The following is a 27,403-nucleotide window of genomic DNA, read 5'->3' as shown; positions in this document are numbered from 1 at the left end:
GTGCAGTTAATAGTTCTACAATACAAAGTGATGAAATATGAGAGGATTCTATATTCAAAACCTGCTCAATACAGAGGTCGAAGGACCAAGCTCATGCATTAACTTACATACGGTGAACCAGAAGCACCAGTGATGACAGCTCATGAAAAAATGGGCAAACGTAAGATGGAATGACTTTTACAAAAAGGTGTTGAAAAGATAGGATGTTAAATGAAGATACAGGATTACCTACGATAAAATTGATCACTTGGGATCACTGCTGAAGGCTAAATTCCAATCATTAATAGCAACCGGCTCTTAAAACCAACTGCCAGCCACCTGGTAGGGTACCACATGGTGGGGTACAGCCCCACTCACCTTGCTGGAAGAACGCATCCCAAGGCAGGACTGGGTACCAACACTGACTGACAGAGGTGTTCTGCAGGGACAGATTTTCACCAGTTAATCACCTGAATGGTGTATGTTTTATCTAAAAATAGAATTTGTCACTTGTTGGTACATGGCATTTCACTCAGTCGATCGAATACGTTATCTCTAAGAAAGCACTGATGGACTGGCATGAGTTCTTTCAATTAATTTTATTGAGTAGCCAAATCTGATAAATTAGCACAGATAAAATAAGCATTTGCATGTGTTACAAATGACTTTTTACAGGAATAAAACAGTGAAAATTACAAACTGTAAAAAGGCGGACAAGTAAATCCTGTCTCAGATTCAGAAGGGGGGAAGATTTATCACTTCATACTGAAGATCATACGTTGGAGTTCAGAAAACAAAGATTTAATATTACAATATTATACACTACTTTACAAAATTAAATTTACTAGAAGGATTACATCCATAATAGTAAACAGAACCTTAAAATCACATTTAATGGTCCCTTACTTAACAGCCACTCTGTATCTTTGATTAAATTCTGTTAAGAAGATAATGCTAAATAAAAGTGAATCATTCTAGTTATTGCAACGCAGTCTATGGGGAGTCAGACTCAAAGAGATTAAATTAAAAACGAGAATGAAAGCAAAGTAAAATGGATGGTAACAATGTTGGCTGAACACTAACGTGTCAAATACAGATAAAGTTCAACAAAAAAGAGTCTTCAACTAGAAAAATAGAGACCATTTGCAGTGGTGGAGTTGTGGTGCTGAGATCTCAGTACCAGAGCCACTCCTGCCCGTTCTGGCAGTTCAACTTCAGTGTCCTTATTTTTCAGTTGTAGGTAAAAGTGACAAATCATAAGTAGTCTCTGCGTTCCTCTGTCCTGTACTGCCCCTACAGCAAGAGAGGGTGACCCAGCAGGCTTTCCCACTGACAGGGAATATAGTAACAAAGCTCAACACTGAATTCCTTCCAAAGCAAAGAAGACTCCAAGATTTGATTCTTATCATGTTTTGCTCTATAAAACTTAGGGGCTTTAATTCAAAGCTGTTAATTGCCACAAAGATTGCCATCTTTAGCCATTAGTCTGGTGTACATAAAGCAATGAAGCCATCTCCCAACATTTATGTCTTAAAAAAAGAGTAAGGGATATAGTAACAAAACACAGCCATAGTAAGAGACACTTTGGGGGGGGACGACTGTTAAGGTACAAGGATGATTTTCAACATCTGAGTGATAGTATACCCAAAACCACAAATTTAAGCCATAACCTATGGAAGTGCATAGCTTCCATTTATGATTTAAATGAAGAGATCCCTTTCCCCCAGGACAAAAGTTAAATCAGGCTGTGAAAACTTAAAAACCTCTTCACTGTGACTTCGAAACTGTGCAATTCTCTGGCAAGCTGTTCAAGTAAATATACTCCTATTTGAAGGGGGAGAGCAGATAGGGAAGCTTCAATTGATTCTCTGATAGTCTTTTCATGCCATTTTAGACATTGTTCTGAAATTCAGCTTCCTGTGCTCAAGCGACAAGAACATCTTCCCTCAAGGAACTCCCCTGAACTAAGGCAACTCCTGACAACCACGTGCAGCTACAGCCTGAAATGGCAGCAAATGATTACCTATGATGCCCTTGGACATCTGTATCACAAATGTAAGTTAACTAAGCTCATCACAGTGCATGTCCGACCACTTAGAAGCAGTTTACCTGTGCAAGTTACCTGCCCTAGGAAGTAGGTTTTGCAAGTCCTTTATCACAAACAAAAAAGCAAACCAAGATTTGTCCATATGAAACACTTCCACAGGCATTGGGATACAGTAACTGCAATACTCTTTATGTTGGTAGCTATCAGTGATAGCTTAATCTCCACCACAGGACAATGATCAATGCACTCTTAAAATGATCTAAGTATTTCCCTATATAAACTTTCACTTCAAGGCCAATGTCACCTTCTCTCTGAAGCTCTGGCAGGGATCTGAGAGTATATTTAAAGCTCTTATTTGGTGCACCCTGGCTTTGGACCTGGGCTCATTACAAACAAAAATGAACGGAAAACTTCAAGTGTGTCTCAAACCACCAACACATCTGCAATGTAAAATACGTTTGTCTTTGGAAAAAGAATGTCTTTTTGAATGTTAACCTCAGGATACTCAATGCTGTCCCAAAACACAAGGTTTGAAGTGCTGCCACACAAACTCGCTTCAGAAACACACTAGATTTTAGGGGCTAAACATTCAGTTAGTGTAAACAAGAGCCAAAAGTCTACTAAACAAACCAAAAACTCTGAGAGAACCCTCCTTGCCCTTCCCCTCCCACCCATTCAAACTGAAATGACAACTATTCCTTTCACTGAAGAAAAACATTTGCCATCTAAGTCTACTTTTGCTGCTGTCTCAGCCACTGACATTAAGATGTTCTCATACAGAACTCACTCCTCTCCACTCTTTTTTAGTTTGAATACTGACTTATTAAAAGCTTTATCAAACTCAGCCATCATGTCCAGGTTAAGCTCACCTTTAGTCCTGTTAGCCACAATCCCTGGATTCTACACTTCACAAGTATTTGTTCGTTTCACAATGAACAGTTGTTCATTGCTACTTTAAGCTTAAAGTTTGAACACTGAGATGCTCTGCCTGTAATCACTGGATGCACTTAAAACAATTTCCCTGCAAATCATGATCAGTATTGTGAGGTTTTGTATCTAGCAGCAAAAAAAAAAAGAACAAGAAAAAGGCAAAGAGTTACAGAAATATACATTTTGAACAACAAAGAACTCTTTATTTTACAAAATGTATTTCACCTTTTCAGTATTGCCTTTGTAAATATACTTCATGCTGCAACTACTTACAGTAAAAACATGATTTGCAGCAAATTAAAGGTGCTCAACCAGTTCCAACAGTTTGATTTTCTTTTTTTTTAAGGTACAATATTATGTAGTAGCACATTTGATTCTCAGATGTGGTCCTTTATTTGCTTTAGTTCGTTGAAATCACAGTGAGAACTTCTCATCAACTGCCTCAGGCCACAGATTTTATGAAGATATTACAAGCACAATCGTTCTTTACTGCAAAATCTTTCCTTAAAGAAGTGAGCCAAAGGCTAGCGTTTCATTTATTCACTTGCTGCTGTATATGAAGGAGGAATTCATAGTATGATAAGGCTGATTCTGTTCTGTCTTCAATCATATTTTGCAGAAAACTTGATTTCAATGGACTGTCATCCCTTCAAAATGAAAATATAAGTGTTTGAGTGAAACATTTGCCAAGACCACCAGTGCAACGCATTCACAAAGTTACAGCTCAACTGGCAAAGCTATTTCAAGAGCATAAGGACACATGAAATGAGGATCTCAAATAACCCTTGTCATTAATCCTAACAAGTGCACTTACCAGCATTCACTTCATTATCTGACATTAACTCAAGATTGTTCTGTGACATTTAGTCTTTTTTAGTCTGTGGCAATTCTAATTGGAGTCAAGTTATAATAAGTCATGTCCGTTGTCCAATCTGTTAGGCACAGCATGCACCACTTCAAACTTCCATCAAGAGTGTCCATTATATGATACTGAAATATATATTAACAGATTCCTAAAGAAGCACAAATACTGTTAAAAAATACTTACTTTATTATATATAGTATAGGGAAGAAAGGTCTCTGTTCTCTCAGCCAAGAAATGAAAGCTGTTATTCTGATGGATTCTGCAGTGTCAAGTTCTGGGAGATGTGTCTAAGAGGCAAAGGGAATCATTAATACATAGAGGACAGTTTTCACAAGAACAGTGAAAGGACTCTATCCTCACTGAGTATAAAGGAAACCCAGACAGACACAATTTGTCTAGTTACATTTGAAAGGGCTTGGGACAGTCAAGCGCACTAAACTAGTATGGCAATATAGTAAATTGGCAATATGGCAATTAGCTGTCAGAACAGTGATGACTGAGCTGTAATCAATACCTATGCAGAAACCAAAGGATTTCCCACTCACCCACTGTGCTTACTATTGGCAAGTATTCTCAGTCTGCTCCCACAAGTCTGAGAAACTTAAGTCACTGCCAGCCCCTTCTTACTGCGTTTTCCTGGGAATAGCTATAAAGGTTTAGCCTGGAGAAACTCCAAGAGAGGCAACAAAAATGATTTATTTCCCTGTATCTGGATTTATAGTGAGTAATAACTAAAGGGCTAATATCTGAATAGAGGTATGGAAGTTCTCATGAAAACAATACTTTGGTAGCACTGTATCACTGATGTACAGCAAAGCAAGCACATACCATGTTCTGTGGTATTGAGCCGTAATTGGGAACTCCAAGGACTTGGCTGATAAAGCTCTGCCCACAGTTCTTCCCAATCCACAGAAACATTACCTGAAAGATAGCCAGCCATAACATTAATAACATTAATCCAACACAGAACCACAGCTCAGCAGTCTCCTCCACATTATAACTTCTCAGAAAGAACATGTCAAGTAAATGTGGGTACTTTTAAAATCACCACCACCACCCAACTTACAGAGCCAGCATCCATAAGGTAAGCACCATCCCTGCTCAACTTCTCCACGGACAGCTGGAGAAGGGGCGGCTGAGGTATAGTTCTGTCGTTTATGTTAAGAGCCCCCTGAAGGAAAAGGCAAAAAGAAAAACAGTGGTTCACATCTGAGGCATTGAAACAAACACAACAGAAGGCTGGGTAAGAATAGGATGGGTTACACTGAACACTGAAGCTCTACCCTTTTTCTCAGTTCAAGTCATACTTGGAGTGCATATTTACTAGTAAATCTCTTCATGTTTTATTCAGAGAGGGTGTACTTCAACTTCAGATAATTAAATTCTAGGACAGGAATATCACATTTGTTGTGTACAAAAGATGTGATTTCTGTAATTATTCAGGCTCTTACATTCACTGCTCACAGAGCTACTTTGACATTTTGCAGTGAAGAAGGCCACAGAGGGACAAAAAGCATGTTCTGCTGTCTTTATGTACATGTGATTTATAGTGAAAAGATAAGGACACAGGGCAAAAAGTGGAATAATTTAGAAGAAACCTTTCCCATCCATCCATAGCCAGAGCACAGCCTCTCTCCAGAATTCATCACTCCAGTCCCAAATAACAAACAACTCTGGGATCAGACAAACAGACCAATACTCACCTCATCTGTGAGGTTATCCACCCTGTACAGGCTGGGATGTGTCATGAGCATGAGGTAAACAAGGGGCTGGTTCTTCACTTGACACATGGTAAAAATGCGTTCATCTAAACGTGTGCTTGTCCCGGTTTGAAAGGCTTTCTGCAAACAATCAGGTGTTTCATTTGACCATTAAAGCAAAGTGAGATAAGCAGAATCTAACACACCCTCTATTGATCATATATATCTTATTTAAGTCATAGTGATGAGCCATAAGTATTTTATCCTGGTTATGGTATTTTAGGACTGCTATTTTACTTCTCTATAGCCCTTTCAAGGGTTTCAGAGATCATACAAGTCTCCCTATTCCCATTGCTGGGTTCTAGAATTAACCATGACCTTGCACCATCAATCTTTTCTAGGGAGCACTACAGCTGAGATAAAAGCATCTTGAAATGCATCTCTTCTAACACACACCTCAAAAATGCTACTTGATGGAATTCAGAAGAATAAATATTGGAGCACTTTACAATTGGATTCTACGTATGGCATCTTTGTTAATTCTGGATTTACAATAAAGACGTAGTTCTACATGTTGGGACAAAAAAACCCCAAACAGCTATAACTGGAACAAGGGCTTGCTCCTCCCTCTTCACTGGGTCAAACACTTATAAGGTCTTCTACATGAAGAAGTTCCAATGTCAGTATGAACACGCTGCTTAATTCTTATCAAGGGGCATGAATCAGAAAATTCTCTCTGGATCAGGAAGCCAGCTTGTCCAATGCTTAGAATGACCTCAAGTATCACTTCAGGGAAATCCAATCAAAACTACTTACATTGAGCAAATATTGTGAAAGGCTTTAAACCTTTGGCAAGAAGAGCCAGCCAGCTCTCTCAATACCCATACTGAACTGCTGGGTGGATCTACATTGCCAGAAATGCACAAGAATTACTACTGAAAACACACTCTACCAGTGCCACATTCCATAGCCCAGTCAGAGCCTTTAAGTTTCCTATTCCCTTGCTTAAAACATTTATACCATTGATTTTATGCATACTTCTAAACTCCTGCTTCTCAACTAGATCACTCTCCATAATGGTAATCTTTAAACATCTCTATCCCCTATTGCTCTCTGCAGGTAAGAGAAGGCCTGTCTGTTACCCTGATGTATTTACTCCATAAAAATCTCCAAATCCCTCCATTTTCATAACATAACAGACTCCAAGATAAAAACACATGTTCAGCACCTGTAAAATCCTAAGTTATCTACCCAGGCCTGAGAAACAAATAGGCTTTGTTCTACATTGACCTTTCGAGTCATTAAATTCTGGGGTGCAGAGAAATGGAATTGTTATGTTAAGAAAGGCTGGTTCTATTAAATGATCTAAACCAAGAAACTTCCCAATTTTGAGTCCTAAATACACTGAATGAGAAGATAGATGCTATTTTGCACATCAAAGAAACACCCCTTTACTTCAGGTTGACACGCCAAACAATCATCTCCTCGCACAGCTTCCTTTTAACTCTTACCTGTTTTAAGAGTGCCAGTACATAAAGGGGGAAGAGCCGGAGTGAGGAGGGGGCTGTGAGACCAGGTTGTTGAATGCTCAGGACTGCTGAGCGATAAGCAGACAAAGAGTCTATCACTGCGTTGACCAGAGCATCCCGAGCATCGCTCAACGTAGCGGAGACTGACCGGTCCACAGCTAAAAATACAGTACAGAGCTCACATAAGAGGCTTTCCTCCCTTGGTAGGAATACAGTCACATGTGTTATCTCTTCTCATTACTTCCATGCATCTTAATAAGCTTTTAGTACACTATCAAGGAAATCAAGACAAAGGATTCAGAAAAAGCCAGGGGTGATGCATCAGACTAAGTTAAGGTGACTACATACATCTATACTGACACCTTACCTAAGCCTAGCATTAAAACCCTCATAGGTTTGCAACTTAGAAAGCACTCTTAGAAAGAGGTAATCTTTTCTTGTAATGTTACTTCCCAGAGGATTACTGCTCAGAGGTGTAGGGATATCATCCCCACATATCCAAACATGCTTACCCATGTTGGCTAACAGCCCTGTGATGGCCTGTACATCTGCCCCTAGGTAGACATCGCTCAGTGTAGTTACAACAGGTAAGCACATAGTGTGGACACGAATCCGTCTTTCACCTGCAAGAGAAGAAAACTGTAGTCTCCACACATTGTGTTTGTTTTAGGAAACAACAGAACAAATCCCCATGATTACTCAATAGCAACAAACCCCTACGATTTAATCTGATTTATCATACAAGTGGTGAATCAGGCCATTTCCAGTAGCTTCTAAAACCAGTTATTTCTCAGTTTCTGGGTTAACTCTACCTATTTTCAGACCAGAAGTTTCCCAAGAAACTTCCTGGTCTGGAAGAAGCAATAACATCACCAACACGCTGGAACACATCACAGCTGTGATCTTGATATTAGATACAATAGTTGATGTAAGTTACTGCCACTAATTGCAGCTGATAAATAGGCACAAAGAGACTCATCTGAGTACTGTACTGCTGATGCAGCTAACACTGCCTGTGCATCTTACCTTTGCTGGATGTATACAGGAGAGCTGACTGAAAGGAAACAACCTGCATATCAGTAAGACTCTCTTCTACTGACATTTGCACAGCATATCCTGCATCTGGGTTCACGTTGGGTAATGACAACAGGTCTGTAGATCGTACAAAGAAGTTCCCATGGAAAGTGTGAATGGAGAGACCTACAAGCCAAGCATTGTACTGAGTCAATTTTACGTTCACAGTTGTGAAGTACAGACACCATTTACACAGCTGCCATAGATGGCTCTGTATCACAATATTAAGATCCTTCCCAATGAAATAAAGTGTCTTCAGGAAAAGTAAATATCTCAGACAAGACAACTAATCCACAGAATCCACAAACCCTAGCAGAAAGCAGGCATTTGGAAGTCAAATCAATGCAGGAGAGTAGTAAGTCTCTAGGCCATAAAATAACTCCCTTGTTGAAACAGCAGTCCAACAAAATCTCCAGTTTTAATCACTGTAAAATGGAACTTGGACGCCAGTAAAGATGATGCAAATACAGTCTTTAATAACGGGTCTGATTCCTGGTTCTGAAACACTCCTCAAAACATTCCCAAGTAACAGCAAATGCTCCTTTCCCCTCTCTCCCCTCCCCAGTCCAAAAAAACCTGTGTTCAAACCTTTGGTGCATCTTATCCTCATGACAGCTTCAAACCCGATCTTTCTAGTTAAGTATCGCTTCAGTTCCTTTTGCAGCTTCTCCACCTGAACAGGGTTGTGCTTATGGTGGTAAGACTGGTAGTAGTAGACACTACCTGCAGAATACCTCGATATACAACCTGAAACAAAACCAACACGCGTTGGCAGAGGGCAGACAGTCGCTGCTGTGGGTTTTAAATATACCAGTTGAATGCAATACTCCCTTTAATTATTAAACTGTTCACACCCACTAACAGCTTTTACATAGTTATAGACCTGCTTTCAAAGACAGGTCTGTGTAACACAACTCTACAGATTTAAGGAGTTTCAGGTATGAAATAATCATCCATTGACCTGGTATTACAGGTGCATAGTCACTTGAAAGTTGGGTTAAATGGAGAAGAGAAAATCCAAATGCTAATGAAAGTTACTCTAAAGATGTTTGCACTGACGGTTCAAAGGCATAAAAGGAGGAAAGTATTTCAGCCACTTATACCAGGATCACAAGAATGCTGACTCACTAAGGGAGAATATGAAAACAGCTAGGTTGAATCAGGAAAGATTGAAGGATTACATTCTATTCACTGTCACTGCTCATCAAGGATTAATTTGCATCTTATCACATTAGATTAATTCAAATCAGGTTCATGCACTAAATATTAATGTAGATGCTATGTATTTGCCAAAAGTACAAGAGTTACACACCCCGGAACAGCTTAATCTGACTTACCTAGAGAAGCCAAGTCTGAATATTGTCCACTAAGAAGAAATAAATCCACTGCAACCTGTTGCCCTGAGCAGTCCAAGGCTAACTTCTTGTAAAAATCAGTCGATGGCGTCAGGTGGATATCCTGTTAATACAATGGGGCATTACAAAATAGAAAGGAAATTCAAACAGATTAACACATTTACTGCCTCTTTTCAGGGACACCAACAGTGGAGTCTCCATCACTGGTTACAGTGATAGCATTAAAAAAATCCAACATTAACCCATGTTTATAGTGCTTGGGTTTGGTTATTTTTGTTCTTCCCACTCCTTTAACAAAGGAAGGTCAGCACAACAAGAGAGCCCCAGCATTAACCCAGAACAGGCAATTCCAGAACCACCTACACATACAGAAGAGGGCAATCATTTCTCAACCTTTCTGCTTCCCTCACCTTTGCTGTTGCTCTTTGGTTTGGCTCTTCTCGTGACTTCAGCGCTCCCATTCCCACAGATGGAAGCTGTGTCTGGAAGACAGAGATTCTACCTCCAGTAGGGGACATCAGTTTAAAGGCAGCCTGTAGCGCAGGCCCCAGGGCACTCTGAGTTTCCAGGGACTTGGTAAACATCTGTGGCAAGGCCTTCAGCAGGTCTTGGATTAGCTACAATTGAGAAGACAACAGCATTAAGCCCAGGAGACTTCGGAGTTTTCTTTCTTTATAGAGCTGATTGCTGAACATGCAACAACATGTGTTAACACATCTAATGCTAAGGTAGTGAAGAAAAAGCCCTGGCAGAAGTCAAGTACTGTCTTGTCCAGGGTAGCGAAAGTTTACAGTCACACAGATAAAAGACCTCTTTCCTCCACCTCAAACTTTGCATTTAAACTGTGGGTGTTTAAGCGCATTAAGTAACACAGAAATCATCGAGCATATCCCAAAATATGTGAAAGTCACTGAAGTTCTTACCTCTTTATTTTCATTTAAATTTACTAGTAAGTTTTCTGGCATAGGGATAAATACATCTGGAAGAGGGGGGAAAAAAAAGCATTTTAGTTACTTTTAAAAACACATCAATCTTCCCCCAATTCTATTTGCCAACCATCACACCTCTTGAAAACAGAATACAGTATCAGTGTGTAAACCCATTTAAACATCACAATGTAGATTTCTCCTCTTCCCATAGGGAAACTCTAACCCTGTTAAATTAGCAGTCGACAGGGGTGAAGGTTAATCAAGATTATTAAGTAAAAATGCACAGCAAAGACTTTCTAGTGTTCATTCTGCCTTATCTATAACATACAACGAAAGGCGACTTGAAACTAAAGGCAGAAGAACAAGCACTAAGCACCAGTCAGCATAGAATCTACAGCTATTTACCAAGCATCAGTATTTGGGGGATCACAAGAGGAATCCAGGTAATATTAAAGTGGAGGTTAGAAGGCTGTCTTCATGTTTTAAGTCAAGAACAGCCACAGCATTCTCACACATCAGGGGCTTCATAGACACACACGAATACATGCTACTTGTAAAACCATTACTGGAAAGACTAATGAGCTGGTCTAGAAGCTTCCATCGGGTATATTTTTTAAGGGCTGTCAAACCCAGCATCAGTAGATACAAATCCCAGGATTGATTTCTGCATACCTTCAATATCTGAAACGATGAGCATCTGAGGCTGAGAGAGACCTTCCTGAAGACTGTAGAAATGGATTGTGCTGTCAAATGTTATGAAGCCTATTTTTGTTCTAGTGTTCCCAGGAAGCCTGAAAATGAGACATATGGTGTTCAGCAAGATGGAATTTCATTTCTGCAGGCTTGCTTTTTTTGAACCAGCCACTGCACTTCTCCATGGTTGTTACCAAGTAGTTAGCTTTACAGCTACACTGCAACAGCTTGGCTCAGTCAGTCTGGAGCAGAAAAGGAGCTCATAGTAGAGGTGCTTAGCAGACACTCATGAATTTTTTAAGAGGGTCATAGGAAATGGAAGAAAAGGAAGAAACAAGCTGCAAAATGCAAAGCAGCATTTAGATGAGTTCAAACAGCACGTATTTTATCAAAAATATATTAGATGTATGCTTTCCTTTAAGCAGATCCTTACCTAAATTTCAGCTTTTAAAAAATACATTCTGAAGACATCATAAATGTTATATTTATTCCTTTTGGGGATTGGTGAAGCAAATAGGAAAGAGGCAGATTGAGAAACAAGCCTCAAAATTACCTTTTATACCAGTGCAGCTGTGACGGGAAAAACACTACAGCTTTACACTACGTTTTAATACAGCACTGACCATTGCTAGCCAATTCTAGGAAATTTCCCTTCTAGACAGGCAGTACAGGAACACTGATGCCTACCACAAGCATCATAAGAGGAACAAAAATAGGAGATTCTAAGATACTTACAAGTCAAGATTGTCTAACAACGTCTGGCAGACTGTATTCAAGTATCCTGTCTCTACTGCATTATGAGAGACATCAAACACAAAGAGGTACACAGGTGGCTGAGGTGGACGTAGCTGAGGAGAGAAAAGATTACCTTCAATTTGCAAAATTACATTTATTAGATGGGGTTTATTTATTCCACTGCAAGTTTCAACTCCATTATAACAGCGCACAGATGATAGCTACAACTTCTGAATGCATTCGTCTCTTATTGGGTAATCTAGAAGTACAATTTTCTTCCATAAGACCCCAAATACACTCTAAATATAGAAGAACTTTGACATCATAACTGGTTAGAAAAGAACTTTCTGAAGTGCTTCCCAAGAGTTCTCAGATACACTCCTTGAGGCAGGAACTGTTCTACTGAGCTGGAAAGCATCGTCTATTACAAGGCTTTTTCTGACTTCCCTTTGGAAACAAAAGAGGACAACTAGAAGTAAATAAAGCCTTACCATGTATTCAGATGGAGCCATAAACTCAATCGTAGCATTCTGGACTTCAGGTCTTTTATGAGGTTCTCCATAAACTCTTGTCACAGGATTATACATGAATTCTTCAGGAACTATGCAGATAAGGTTAGATATTATTACTTCACACTAGTATTAGCTGGGCTGCATTTTAAAACAAATACATCAACCCTTCTCTGTGCCTGTTGGCCAGTGCTTCTTGGAGAACTATGCTAGGTAGGGCAGCTACTTTGTCACCTGCTAGGGTGGGAAACCACGTCAGGCTTTCTGTGCTCCATGGGAAGCATTTCTCATGTCTCACAGCCTCAGATGACAACAACCCCTCATACTCATGGCCAACAATATTACAGTCTCAAAGGCCAAGGTGGGCAAGGCTCACCTTAAGCAGTCAAAGCAACAAGCACATTTAATACCTACCATCATTCACTCTATAGCACAGATTGCATTTCCATCTCCTTTGGTCTAGAAAGCTGACAAAAGGGTTAATGTATGTCCGACAGGAGCGGCATCTCACAATAGTACTTGAAGTGACCACTGGCAATTGCTGGAAAAGAAAAGCTTCCTGTTTTAAGACATTACCACACTGTAGCTATTCATCTATGATTACATTATCTATACTGTGCTTCTTGCTTAGCTAGTCAAAGCAGACTTGTTGAAGAAAAGGATTTCTGCAACCTCACAGCATCCCCACAGTTCCTCAATAAACAGGTTGGAAGTGAGCTCTAACCTATTCAAGTGAGCAGGTTCTCTTTTCAAGCCTCTCAGGTCTTCAGTTTTACACTGGTGGCTTAAGACCAAGTCCTATGCCCAATAAAGACCATAAAAATCAGAAAAAATATCCCACATAACTGAAAAACTATTCAAATTGTGAAAAATCACAATGTTTAAAAGAGGCACTGCTAAATTCACAGTCTCCTGGCTATCTAAGGACATCCAAACCCTTTTCACTCTGTTAACTCTTAATGAGGTTTAGTACTAGAACTAGGTTTGGTACAGGAAATCAATAATTACAACTGCTATGTGACAAGATAAAGCTAATTAAGGAATTAGATGTGCTGCCCTGTGTCACAGTCCCAGCGCTGTGCTGGCTCTAAGCTGCTGGGGGTTTTGATTAAGTGAGGCTTCAAAGTTTGAAACTGGTAGGGAGATAAATCCAGGCACATGACAATGATCTGCCTGGTGCAGGGAAATGTCCGTTACCAAGGGAATTTTTCTGGGCCACACTTGCTCTTCTTTTATAATTCATTGTCCAGCTCTGGACTCTAGGGAAGGCACAGTTGAGATTTCAGCATTTAAAGGCTGGAATATTTGTCATACCGATAAGTCTTTGAAAGGATGAAGCAGGAGCCCCAAAGGAAGTTTGGCTTTATTCAGTAAGGCCTGAGTTTGAGGAATGTTAGTCAGGGTACAGCGGAACAACCTACATGGAGGACAAAGGGTTATTTTTAGAGGCTTTCAGATAATAAAAATGATGATTTCAGTAGCACAGAGCACCCTTTATATTTTTCTGTGGTGAATTTCCATCCTCTCCAGCTCTGTCAAATCCTTCTGGTTTAGTCTTAGCTTGACCCACAGTACGTACTTTGAGTTCTTACTTTACACACACACTCTAAACAGAAGTGTCAGTCACTCAAAACAAGTTAAGCCTAACAATGTTCAAAGTTACACCAAATCCTTATATACCGTTTTATTCTGGGGTACCGTTCTAAGGTGGCCTTACACACAAATCTGAACCAGCAAAGTTGAAAAGGTTGTCTTAAAACTTAGCAACTATAAGCAGAGACTTCAGAACTCAGTCATTTCCACAAGTGCAGATGTGCACAGCGCCTCTGCAACTCCCGTTCAGATTGTTTGTATGAGCAACCTCACAAAGATGCTGTTATTTCCTTTATCAATCATAAAAGGCCTTGCAAAGCAGGAATACCAGGTTATACACACCTTGGCTGGCCTCCTCAGAGAGATTACTTGAATAAGCAACTAGCAGTGTCTTGTCTGACATTCCATTTACTCCATTGTTTAAAAGGTTACTATTAATACAGAGGTTTCTGCATTGTCAATCTGTGGTATGCCTCACTCAAATGAGTTAACTTCTATTACACCTTTTCTGAGTCATGCTTATTGCCAGCCATATTGTAAAGTTTTTTGTAATGTACCTATCTATCACTGTCCTGCAAAAACCATACTGTAACTCATACCTTCTACACACAATTTTCAATGTTTTCTACTCAAAGACATGTTTACAAATGGGAATTTATAGCAAACGGATGATCTTACTCAGGATTACAGTTGAGCTTCTGGATGTCCTCATGCAAGTTTGGGACTGGAGCCTTCAAGAGGGTTGTTGGAAGGATATTTCTTTCTTGAAGAAGATTCACAGGTCTTAATCCTTCTTGCTGTAGACTCAGGGCACCCATAGATGCACTCAGGTGGTTAGTGCCCAGGGCAGGCTACAGCCAAAGACAATTTCCAAAATTAACACCAATTCTTTAAATAACAGAATGGTTTGTGCTGGGACCTTAAAGCTCCTCCAGCTCCAACCCCTGCCATAGGCAGGGGCACCTTCCACTGGAGCAGCTTGCTCCAAGCCCCTGTGTCCAACCTGGCCTTGAGCACTGCCAGGGATGGGGCAGCCACAGCTTCTCTGGGCACCCTGTGCCAGCGCCTCAGCACCCTCACAGGGAAGAGCTTCTGCCTAAGAGCTCAGCTCAGTCTCCCCTCAGGCAGGTTCAAGCCATTCCCCTTGGCCTGGCCCTACAGGCCTTTCCAAGAAGTCCCTCTGCAGACTTTCTGTCAGCCACTTCAGGCATTGGAAAACTGTTGTAAGGTCTCTTCTCCAGACTGAACAATCCCAATGAATAAAGCCCCCAATCAACTTAAATAACAGACTTATTTCCCTTCCTTGTTGTTTTCTCTTTTGTTTATATACTAACTGCCATTATATTACAACAATATAAATAGTTTGTAACATAAACTTGGACTTAAGTATGTAACACTGTAGAGGTAAATGCCAACACACAGTTGCTACAAGCTCTGGAACTCCAGAGGTTCAGCTGACAGAAGTGCTGGTCAGTTCACTTTGAAAGCTCAGGAAAAACCCAAATCCTTCAGCTAACACTGGCAAGCCAGGGGAAGAAACCCATGCCAAAAGCAGCTGAGTATTTTTAAGAGAAGCGCTCTGAACAGATTCAAGGATAGAACACTTCCTAAGGAGCTGGCACACAGCTTTTCCAAACTGGTGCCAAGGCATCAGCAAAGGCATTTCTTTCAGGCTGCGTCTGTCACCTTGAACAACCAGCATGCCACACAGTGCACCATCAAAGCAGCACCCCACAGATGCACAACACACATCAACTGCCACCTTGTCTTTACACCACAGGTAGTTCCAAAATGAAAACCAGACAACCTTTACCTGGTGGAAATGTTTTGATCCATCTGGATATTGCAAAGCAGATGCTTGCATTCCTGGTGCTCCGGGTGCAGAAGTATTTTGGTAGCCTGGAGGTAAGGCAGGGTAAGAATACCCAACACTTCTGTTCATCTTAACATTTGGGGGTGCAGGAGAAGGATGTGAAGTTGCTAGAGGCAGAGGAGACAAATACCTAAAATTAACTGCTGAAGAACCACAGCTTGCTCAATGCATTGATACAGCAGAAGGGCTTTTTGGTGGTGGTTAGTTTCTAAGCATAAACACCACCACTGCTGTCAGTTCTGCAAAGTGTTCTTCACTGCTTTACCATACTTACAGGAGACGATGTGGTACTTGTCAAGGCTTCACATTTCATATTTAGCTTCACGACAGACATGGAACCAAGTGTATGGTTTGTACATAAATGCCTAAACTTCTATCTTTCCCTGCCTCTTCAAAGTTACGTAGTAAATACTTTCACTCCCAGAGCCTTACCTGTGAGGCCACCACCTTCTAGTGCATCGTAGCTGTTCTGCACAGCAGCCCCATCACTGGCAGCAGATGTAGCATCACCTATTAAAGACAATCCCAGTAAAAACTTTCACCAGCTACTAATTGTAATGAGGTGACTGCAAAGAAATCCTACTTGCTGGATGAATATTAAGATTAGCATTAGTTTGGATCTACTTTGCTTCTGCCACAGGATGAAACTGAGTTAAATATACATGTTGGCCTCTTCCCCTGGTGACATGACCATGACAGAGGACATTCATAAAACACCACAATCTTTCTTTAAGGAGAACAAAAGTCCCTATGCCTCTGGTTGCATGACCTTTTAGGTTAGGTATTCACCGCAACTTCCAAGCTGATACGCTTGCTTGGGGACAGGGGACACTTCCTCCTCATCAGAGGAGGTGTCTGTAGGCTTGCTGCAGTTTTCAAAGTACCCTGGAATTCAGGTGCTGGGTTCCCACTGATAACTCTCAGGAACACCAAATTCCCTTCGCTTACACGCTTAGTCCAGTACTGCTCACACCAAACACCAACAGTTCTGATACCATCACACACCAGTCAAGATACAAACGCCAGCAGAGATAAGAAAAACCTTGAAACTGAGGGAATGTTCCCAAAGGATAGTTATTTGTAAGGTAATTGTGTCTAAATATATAAAACCAACTACCTATTGCTAAGGAGAAGAAGGAACTCAAGTTTATTATCATTAAAATCTTTAAAGGTGACCCAATGAAAGGAACTGAATCTTGCTGGTATGCACCAATAAACCTACTACACAGACTAAACACTGCTGTCTCTCCAGGGCCTTGGAAACATTTCCCTTCATTATGAAGAAAAGCCTTTCTAACCCAAGCAGTTTCTAGCCCATTTCATACGTTCAAAACGAAGCCAAATCTGAATATACTATTCTCGTGCTCACACAGCTATCACATAGAAGAAAGTGTCAATCTGAACATGCAAGGAACCAACAGCTTTGACAGAACCAACTATGTATGTAAAACTAAAACTGCCGACTACCACATGGCCCATCCTAGGGCACTAAATGCAATACAACTGCAGGTCTGTTTGATACAGAGTTCTTACACAATGGTATATTTGTGCAGGGCCTACAGGAGACAGAGGAAGTCAGATATTCAATGTTTCTATATGTGCCTTCAACAAATGACACTTAAAAGCCTCTAGTAACTACTTTCCAAAAATGAACAAATCCAAGAGATGTGTTTCAGTGATTTTACACAGAAGGGAAGAATCAGGCACAACTACAAGGAACTGCAGGATCCATATTTTACTCTCCTGGCAGAATAAAATGATACAGGAAGCTATACACAGCTATACACACTGGATTAGTATCAGTTCTACCATTTGAGTCTCTAATAGAACAGTGTGGTTGACTTTAGAGGTTGCACATTGGAGCAAGTTGAAATGTTCAAATTCAAATAGGCCATGTTATTTCTTACCTTCTCGACTTGCAGTGGAGTTTAGCAGGGACTGTGTATTAGGTGGTCCTGCTGTCAAGGTTGAAGGCCTAATTAAAGGTGGACCACCAACTGGTGGAGGCCCTAAGGGTGGCCTTGCAGGAGGGTGGAGTGGAGTTAAAGGCTGAGTCACTGGTGGAGGAGCAGATCCTGTAAGGAGATTCAGTTTTAGGAAGAGTTTAACCCAGATGAGGAAGTCACAGAAGCTTTGTTACCAAAATGCAGACTGAACTCTATGCTTCTTGTTCACATGATAAACAGCATGAGGTACATAAATCCTGATATGGATGTAGAAGGCTTCACGACTGCAGGTTGTTTCTGTCACACTTTTCTCATACAGAGCTCCTGTAGCTATTATCCATGACTTTCAGCTTTTTGTTGCTATTAAGAACTTCAGAGGTAGAAAGAGCATCCCAATTCAATTACTAAGGCTAGACTTTATAAAGTTATAGTATAGCCCCATATGAATGAACTCATAAGGGTCTAAACATTCCTTTTGAGAGGATGCTCATCTTCCACTTCAATAATCTGATGCAAAACAACGCCCACATTCTACAGCAACTAAAATTACTTGAGGAAAAGATTTCTCTTGGGAAAGCATCAGCAATTGCAGTTTGAATGACCCTGCTGTGCCAGTGTGAGGGGTTCTGCTCTGGAATGTTTAACCCTCTGTGTTAAGAGTCACAGGGAAGTTTTTAATTGCTTCTATTTTAAAATTCTAGGACTTTCTGCAGCCAAGACATTTAGAAACCCAACTGCTTTTCTCCCCTTCAAACAACACCAAATCCTAAGAGCACTTCCACTCCTTTGTTCCCTATTATTCCAGAGGCCAGTATAACTGCCCTTTCACTCTAGGAAGGCATCAATGTGTTTTGATATAAAAGGTAGCCCTTCAAAAGATAAGGCCAAATTGTCCAGTATTACCAGGTCTCAACGTGGTACAGAAGCCTGTAAGTTCAACAGGATCAAAAAGCCACCACACAAAACATGCAGCTTCATGAGCCTGCACAGTACGGAGGATTTCAGGGAGAAGGGAAAGAATAAAAGGAAAAGGGGGGGAAAAATCATATCCAGTGAAGTTATCTGCTTGTTCAGTTGTATTTGATACTGCAAAGCTAATTAATAATGGCTACATGCAGGCAACACTATCACAGAGCTTGGAAGAGATTCTGTGTCTAAGAGGCTGCCCATAGTTGGCCATGCAGGCAGGGAGCTGGCAGATCTTTGTTCTGAGAATGAGTGTGATCCCTAAACAAGCTTAACTCCTTTCAAAAGTTATTGCTCTACAAAACCTACCAAGGGAATTGCTTGGGAGGATTCCCCATTGAAAGGATATAGGAATTCTCCCATTCCAAACACTTGCTCTCATTTCATATGCTGCGTCCCAAAACATCTCGGCGTTTTCCTCACTAACTGCAAAGTAACTAATAGTTTGTGCCAGTAAACTGCCAGCATAAGTTCTATAAACTCTGTGAGCTTAAGACAGCTTGAACGCCATAACAAAATGAGTCAGGCATGGAACACAAAGCTAGCATCAAGGAAAAGCTCTGGTGAGGCTAAAACATGAGACAGAAAATATCTGCTTGAACATTTATAGTATTTTCTGTATCTACCTCCTATTTGCAGGCTCAGTCAGAAATCCTCTAGAACAACAAACAGCAGCTTAGCAAAGAGAAACCTGAGTATCCACTTTGTTTCCATAATCATCACAGATTACATAATGGAGCTGGCTAGCGTTAGCAAAGCTTCTCAGCACTGCACACAGCAGCACAGGAGCAGCAGGAAGGGAAGTCTGACACTTTCAGAGGACTTTTTAAACACTGACCATTATTATTAGTTACAAGTTTGGAGGAAGGAAGCTTCCCATTGAACGGGGCTCTACTTCAATAGCACAGAATTGCTTTGCAGTTTTCTTTGCAGGCTGTGCTCAGACTGTTTGCATCAACCTGACTGAAGCTGTTCACTGAACTGCCTCAATCAAGTGAGTAACACAAAGGCTAACAAGTTTTAAACTGCAAAAGACCACACTCACTGAACAGAACCACAGTTTTCAATCAGGAAGTCCTCAAGTCCCCACTCGACTGAAGCACGTACCCCAAGGAACAGTGAAGGTCACACAAACAGCATTACCCACACACAGCTTCCCAAAACCACGAGAACATTCAGGAGTTACCTGCTGCAGACAACTGAAATACCTGACCAGTGCACAGAACTTTCATTTCTAAACCAAATAAACAACCCCTGTATTTGTGCTGTCCTTTTGCTCAAAATGCTCTATTGCACAGGCAAAACATTGCTGTGGAACCAATTCTTCTTTTAAAAGGACACTGAGAAAGGGACATTGGTCAAATATCAGAAGGTTATGGTTACCTGGCTTCATGTAGCTGTTCTGAAGCGGGGGACCTCCTGGAGAAGCAGCATATTGATAACTTCCTGGAGGATTTGTATTTCCTGATAACGATGAGGGTGGCTGGGGTGACCCTGTCCCCGTCACATGAGCCAAATGGCTTGGTTGAGACCCAAGGGGCTGGCTTGTGGGAGCCTGGCTGTACTGCCAGTTTGAAAGCACTGGTGGGGTAGCTCCAGGAGGAAAGCTACCAGCAGACGATATAGCAGCTGAGTTTTGCAATGGAGGCAGCAGCACTTGTGGAGCAGGACCTGTTTGTTGTACTGGGGACCCAGAAAAAGGTGCCAGTGGTGGTCTGTTGAGAGTCTGCCCAGGTCCTTGATAACTGTTTAACTGAGAAACATTCTGAGAGCCACTATAGTTATACTGTCCCAAAGATGGATGCGGAGGAACCTTGGCTGGCGTCTGATGGGAATACGATCCTGGAACTGAAGGGCTGTATCCTTGGCCATCCGGTGAATGCATCAGCTGATTCTGAACAGGACCTGGAAGAGAAAAAACTACAAACCCTTTAGAAAGTCGGTGTTGGGTATCGCTTCTGAAAAGAAAAGTTGTTCCTGGGAATCTTTTTCCTGGGGATTTTAGTCTCCAACCCGTTTTTATGTTGGATTCTTAACAACCAGGTGTGACACTGCTTCAGGGGACATGAATGTGGTAGTATTTTGCTATCAACACTTACATCAGTGTTTTGCTTTACAGTAGCCTCACAACCACTCAGCATTCCAGTGCCTGAGCACAATCCATCCTCCTGGACTAAAAATCACACATGGCACTATTTCTATCCTCGGGAACACCCAAACCAAGCCTACCAAAGAGGAGAGCTCTCCCACACAGCTGGCAGCAGTACATGCAAGCAGACCGAAAGCAGAAGCATCCATTGCATCACGACTGTGTTTCACTTGACGACTGACACTAACTTCAACTTCAGCTTACCACAAAGACACAAAGAGCCACTTTCAGCATAGGTCACCTCGGTGCATCTCAAGTGACAGAGTTAATCCATGGAAGTTTCTGCAGTTAATTTTAGTAAGAGAACTATTCATACACATACCACTTGTGAGCAGCCAGCTGGTCATGAACATGGAATGAAGGGTAGTTTCATCATAAAATAATTCACCAGTCAGGAAGATAAAACTGGATGGGTTAATGGTGCTTTATGTATCTGTGGGTTGGTAGAGCTCAACTAAGTTTTACTCATTGAAGAAAACAAAACATTGAAAGAAAAGGTTAGTAACTGTCCAAAGAGGAAACAAGAGCATCATCAGATTCCTGCTTCAGACAGAAACAGAATATTGTGAGGTTTCCAGCATGACAAGAGCTTAATCAAGAAAATCACTACTACAAGTTGTTTCTAACACTGCCACAAACTACACATTCTCAAGTGAAATCCTTCTAAGCAGAATACACCAGATAACACATGCCAGAGCCAGCCACGACTCCTCAAAAAGTACTAAACCACTCTCCAGTGTGGCAGTCATATCATGGTCCCCCCTCACCCCCGAAACACCCAGCTGAATACTGGAGACATTGCACATACACAGCTAAACATCTGAAAGCAGAGATCCTCTTCCTGGTTTAGAGATACAATTCTTTTCTTTGCAACCCTGTACTATTTTTCATGCTGCCCAGAGAAGCTGTGGCTGCCCCATCCCTGGCAGTGCTCAAGGCCAGGTTGGACACAGGGGCTTGGAGCAAGCTGCTCCAGTGGAACGGGTCCCTGCCCATGGCAGGAGGTTGGAACTGTAGAAGCTTTAAGGTCCCTTCCAACCCAAACCACTCTATGATCCTATGATATATATTTATCTTAGATACATATTTACTATACAAGTCCTGGGAACAGCTGCGACCAGAAGGAACCCGTTGAATTTCATTTAACATTAAAACAAAGACAACTGGTTTCTCATTAAACATTCTAGCTACATTTCAGCAGGTGTGGAAGCTCCCATTTCCAAAGTTAAATAACTCTGAACTTCAGCATTTCTGACAATAACTAAAACTAAACACAACATACATCAGAATACTTCACTAGGACAAACACTGCACCAGCCATTCAGCTCCTCATTTCCTAGAAAGCCTTAGGCTGTGGGTCACAAACAGCTGTTACTGCACTGAATATCACCAGCATCCACACTACATTGCCAAAGCAGTAGTACAGTGATCTCACCCTCACCGCCTCTGTTATTTATGTATAAAAAGTCCACACCATATTATTCTCCACCCATTAATCTCAATATGCCACTTATCGTTCACAGGTTCAGTTACACCCAACTGTCCTTACAATGCTGCTCATAAATCTTAGTAATTAATAATTCCCTAAGATCAATGGTGTCTAAACAAAAAGCCTGCAGTCAAAAATGCTAACAATTGATCCACCTTCCAAAACTACCCTGCATTGTACCAGATGGGTTTGCAACGATCGATTTACAATGCCCGTTGTAAATGAAACTTGTTAACTCTAAGAATGAAGAATCCCTACGTGATGCCATGCCTCCTGTCTGCAGCAGCATGTACATTGATATAATATTACTATAAATTGTAAGAAAAATACAAAACAATACAAATTAACTTCATAACTTGATTGTCCACCTTCAAGCATGACTCTCGAGTCCAGGCAGGAATCAGTGTACTTGCACTGATGCCTTACGTGCTGTTTTCCCTGCTTGAGGAATAAGCTTGAGAATAAAGCAAGGGAAGTGAGGTGAAATCCAAAACTGGCTTGATATTTTCTATGCTTTCAATAAAATACCAAATCCACCACAGCACAATGTTCCAAATTTCAATTTTTAATGTCAGAAGCTCAACAAAAAAGCCTTGATAGCCTGCGTGCGGTTCATGTTTCCAAAACAATCCTGCATAAAGCTGCCAGCAAAACTAAAGCAGCAGCACTGAGAGGCACAGACCCCCTCCAAGGGGCTTCACAGTGTACATAATCCCAGGACTTGCTGTTTTGCTGCTGGCAGGTACCCATCTTGCCCTGACCTCTTCAGCCAGAGAACATCCAGGCCCTTCAGCTTTCCCCAAATGCTGCTGCTGGTTTTCTGTGCTGTTCTGTGAAGCCAAAACCCAACCATGAATTCAGTGTTGACTGAAGAGCTGGATACCTGCATGGCAGCAAAACAACTGACACTTGGAGACCAGAGATGACTTAGTAATAGAAGAAAGGCCACCTACTTAACAGAAGATGCCTCCACAGGAACACAAGGTCATTTCATGTTTCTAAAAGACCAGGAATGGCCCCAGAATGCATTTGAAGGTTGCCTGATGGGTTTATAAAATGAGGAGTCAAATTGTTAGCACAGGAGGCTGGGATTCAAGTCATTTTCTGCCACACAGAATTTCACTGTCACCTCCTCCAAGCCAGCTCTTTAGTATCTCCCTTTCACCATCCACAATCTCTCCAACCTCCAGGGAGATGCAAGGATAAACAGATGGAAAAGCTCCATCCCAACTGAACAGCCACGGGATGTGCCACCACCAGCACCCACTTCATCTGACCCTGACCCACTGCTTTCCAATCCAACAGCTTCTGAAGCATCTCTGACCTTGAAGTGCCATGCAGTAAGGAGAGGAAAAGAGTCCTAAAATAACTGTTTCTCCTTCTTGTTTGCACTTCAGGTCTATTAACTGGAGAGCAAATTAGTAACATTCAGTTAAACAAATACGGAATACTGGTCCTATTAAAAGAAAACCATGGATGAAATAGAGGAAGGCTGCTGCTAAGCAACCCAGTGCTCCATGCTAAACAATTTCCCAGTCAGCACACGGTGCTGCTGTGACAATTTACTGCCTTCACAGACACGCGAGCTCGGGGAGGCACCTGCACGCAGTAAAGCGAGCAGCAAGTGGAGAGGAAGAGCTGACAGCTGTAAACCAACTCATCATCCTGCTGACAGCTCGCTGCAAGTACCCCCACAGCACCCTCAGTACCCTCTGCACTGTTACAACAAGCCTTGTTTTTAATGTAAAGGTCAAGGATGGCAGCACCTCCTCAACGTGTATTTTAAACACTGCTAAGAACAGCCCATGCTTGAATACTCTTTATTTATTCAAAGGCCAGCAACCCAAATCTTCTCTCTAACACACCATAACAACAGTTTAATTTTATTACCTTGCATTTGCCTAACTCTGAATTTCAGTTCTTTATTTTTCATACACCTGACAGGCAGGCAGCCTGAAATTCCTCCTCATTCAACTGCCTCTCCAGAACTTCCATTACGTGCTTACTCCGACTACAGGGGAATCAGCAAACATAGAGCAATGCCAGTCAGTAAATCATCCCACTTCGTTACTCCATTAGCTAACGTCCTCTTTGTACACTCTCCACGTAGATCAGAAGCTGTCCAGAACAGAGGCTCTCTCCAGGCTGTGCTCATACACTTCCCACTTTCCTGACCCTATATACAACAACACAACTCTTTGTGGAATATCATTCTGCAGATGACTTTGATGAAAATAAGCTGCAAAGGAGGAGGGGGAAGACAAGTCAAACCATTTAATTACTCATGCACACAGCAGAAAAATCAGAAGATCTCATTAGAACTGAACTGCTTATGATGCAGCCCAGCTACTCAAATGCAGACGTGTGTAATTAAGGAGCCAAGGACAGAGGATGCTGGCTCGGTATAGGAAATCAGGAAACACTTCCAACAGCACTGATTTCCACACAGGCAAAGAAAACAAATACAGAGACAAGGCTTGTCTTATGCTTCTTTCCTCCTGGCTGAAAAGGCCGGTGTCACCTTCAAAATATGTATTTTGAGGGGAAGAAACTTCAATATCTCACTTTAAAAATCATCATAGAACTCCAGGTTGGAAGAGACCTCAGGGAGCGTCTGGTCCAGCCAAAACCTGACCTAGACTGGATGTCCCAGCACTCTATCCAGCTGAATCTTAACAGTGTCCAACACCGGGGAATCCACTGCCTTCTTGGTTACATTATTCCAATGTCTGGGTATTCCCACTGGGAATTTTTTTCCTGTAGTGTCCAACTGGAATCCCCCAGAAGTAACTTGTGCCCATCGCCCCTCATATTTTCCATTGTAGAGACACATTTCGAGGCAAATAAAGCTGTCAGGACTTCCCTGGATCGCAGCTCACTCCCGGCACAGGGCGGTATCAGTTTTACACCCCTGACAAGGCAAATCTCGGCTGCTCTGCAGCCGGAGCCCCGCCGCCCCCCCCACTGCGATAACCACAGTGCCACATGTACAGCTCCGTTCCAAAGGGCCCGAGGCTGTGGCCGCGGCTGTGTCACGGCCGCCAGGAGCGCCCGGTGCGGCCCGCGACCGTCTCGCCTCGGCTCTCCACAAGGAGCCTCTGCCGGGTCACACGCGGAAATAGACCGGGGGGTGCCTCTGTCCCGACAACCGACCGGGACGGGGCTCGCTCTGCCCGGCAGAGGCTTTACCTTATCCTTAGTGCCCATTTGGGCAGGACGCGCTCCAGCCACCACCGCACCGCAGCCCCGCGCACCCCCACCGGGCCGGGCGAGCTCCCGCGGTGTGTGTGTGGGGGGAGAACCGAGGAACCGGTCTCGACCCTCCCCGCTCCCGTCCCCCGCGGGCCGCGGCCTGCCCCGCTGCCTCCGCATTGCCGCGGGGCGGGAATCCCCCCCCGACCAGGCCTCCTCTCCCCACTGCCGGGCCCTGCGGCCCTGCACCGGCACCGCGCTCACCGTTGCTGTAGGGCTGCTGGCCAGCGCCGTTGTGGCTAGGGTAGCCAGCGGGGGGCCTGGCGGGCTGGGCCATGGCGGCGGGCTCGACTCGGCTGTGCCCGTGTGGCGGCGCCCGGCCCCGGCTCAGGGGAGGAGGAACGGGACGGGCCGGCCCCGCACCGGAACTACCGGACGGCGCGCGCAGGCGCACGGCGTACACGTGGCACTTCCGGGAACGGCGCGCTGCGGCAGTGGGCGGGGCCTGGCGTCTTAAAGGGGCAGGGACGGCGGTAGGGAGAGGCCACGGGTGGGCCTAAGGTAGGGAGGGGGACGGCACCGCACTGGGCCGGGTGGAGCTGGGGCGCTGCACCGGGATCGAGCCCACCGGCGGCGGTGGATGTGAGTGCGGCCCGGCCCGGAAGGAGCTGCCGGGGAAGGGGGCGGAGCGGGGCGCAGCCGCGGGGTTGTGCGTCTGTGCCGGCGGAGCGGAGCGTCTGCAGCTCAGGCTCAGCGGCGGTGAGCGGTGGTGGGGGGGGCCCGGCGGTTGGGCCCGGCGGGGCTGCGGCCTGCGGGGGCCCGGGGAAGGGGCCTTGGGCTGGTTCCCCCTTCTTGTTCGCCCCAGGAGAGCTGGGGCTGGGGGCACCGGGCCATGAACCTGCCGCAGGGGGTGGGCAGCGCCGTACAGCGCTGGTTCTGCCTCCCCTGGGGACTGTGGTGCTGGGGGTGCGGTGTCCCGTGGCCTGCAGGTGCTCCGAGCCCGCTTGTGCAGCCGCCTGAAGCATCGTAGCGGCCGGCAGCGGTTGTGCTCTGTAGCGTTATTTATTTGGCAATTAGGGCTTTTAAGGTTTATTGTTTTCGGAAGTAAGTTGCTGTAGTAGGCCCTACACTGAGCTGACAGCTGGTGCTGGTGAGCCGGGCTATAGCTGAACCACTGCATTCACTGCCTTTGACACCAGTGTGCATGTGGCTGTGCTGTCCTTGCAGATAAACTGCTCTTTCGGGTGTGCTTGAGATCGTTGCCACCTTCAAATAGGCTGCTCAGAGCAGAAGATGTGATAGAACTGAATGTAAAGTCTTTTCCCATGCAGTATCTGATCTTTCTGGTTGCCAAATGGGTTAATAACGCATCAATGTGACGATTCCTCTTTTTGAGATCTCAAAGATGACTTGCAATCAAAAACCTGGTTCAAATACCCAAAGAAAATCCCTGCTGTTCTCTCCCTTTCCAACTCTGTCCCTTTTCTCAACTTTTAAGATACCACATCCAAGTGCGGTTTCGTATCAGAAAAAACTGTGCTGTGCAGGGCAGATAGCAGCTTGTTCGCTGATCTTGACTTTTATTGTCTGTGGTAATGTTTTATGATGCTAAAATGATTATATGTGCAATTACAGCTTCAAGTGATCGAGTTTAGATCCGGCTTCTAAAACTGCAAGTCCACCCCAAGAGCAGACTTCAAGCCCTTGCCTGTGCCGTGTTTTCAGCTGTAACCATGGCAGGGGCAGGCAGAGGTTCCTTTCCTCTTGCTGTTGGCACCCACCAGGCGCAGCGCAGCGTGTTTCCACTTACTGCAAGAGCTGCTCAGTCTGGGTGTTCTGCTTCCTCATGT

At 43.2% G+C, this 27,403-nt stretch overlaps 1 protein-coding gene across 2 annotated transcripts; it reads right to left on the bottom strand.

Annotated features, from left to right (window-relative positions):
- Positions 1-559: 559 nt before the first annotated feature.
- Positions 560-25,954, bottom strand: SEC24A (SEC24 homolog A, COPII coat complex component). 2 transcript variants are annotated; one of them, XM_061352012.1, is made up of 23 exons: positions 25,818-25,954; positions 20,107-20,628; positions 17,719-17,886; positions 16,244-16,321; positions 15,752-15,918; positions 14,617-14,789; positions 13,660-13,762; positions 12,760-12,886; positions 12,328-12,437; positions 11,837-11,949; positions 11,081-11,199; positions 10,403-10,458; positions 9,890-10,096; positions 9,462-9,582; positions 8,713-8,871; positions 8,077-8,250; positions 7,563-7,673; positions 7,033-7,208; positions 5,525-5,662; positions 4,888-4,992; positions 4,650-4,742; positions 4,005-4,108; positions 560-3,603 (listed from the first exon to the last, which is right to left on the bottom strand). In XM_061352012.1, exons 1-23 carry the CDS (start codon positions 25,888-25,890, stop codon positions 3,489-3,491), a joined length of 3,312 nt encoding a protein of 1,103 aa, XP_061207996.1. In that variant the 5' UTR covers positions 25,891-25,954; the 3' UTR covers positions 560-3,488. The 2 variants fall into 2 exon arrangements, with proteins under 2 accessions (XP_061207996.1, XP_061207997.1); XM_061352013.1 differs by having other exon boundaries at positions 20,107-20,643; positions 25,818-25,946.
- Between the last annotated feature and the right edge of the window lie 1,449 nt (positions 25,955-27,403).

Source organism: Neopsephotus bourkii, unplaced genomic scaffold (assembly GCF_033783945.1).
Source record: "Neopsephotus bourkii isolate Nb327-2 ecotype Australia unplaced genomic scaffold, CSIRO-AGI_Nbou_v1 NB_620, whole genome shotgun sequence".
NCBI lineage: Eukaryota > Metazoa > Chordata > Aves > Psittaciformes > Psittacidae > Neopsephotus > Neopsephotus bourkii.
Note: the sequence above shows the minus strand (reverse complement) of the source record. Positions and strands in the feature narration are given on the sequence as shown.

Bases quoted from the DNA above. Each gene is read 5' to 3' on its own strand.
- SEC24A (XM_061352013.1), bottom strand. From the start codon at position 25,890: ATGGCCCAGCCCGCCAGGCCCCCCGCTGGCTACCCTAGCCACAACGGC. The intron at 7,209-7,562 runs GTAAGCATGTTT...CTGTATTTTTAG, and splicing joins AGGGCTGTTAGCCAACATGG to CTGTGGACCGGTCAGTCTCC. The intron at 4,743-4,887 runs GTAAGTTGGGTG...GCTATCTTTCAG, and splicing joins ACCTTATGGATGCTGGCTCT to GTAATGTTTCTGTGGATTGG.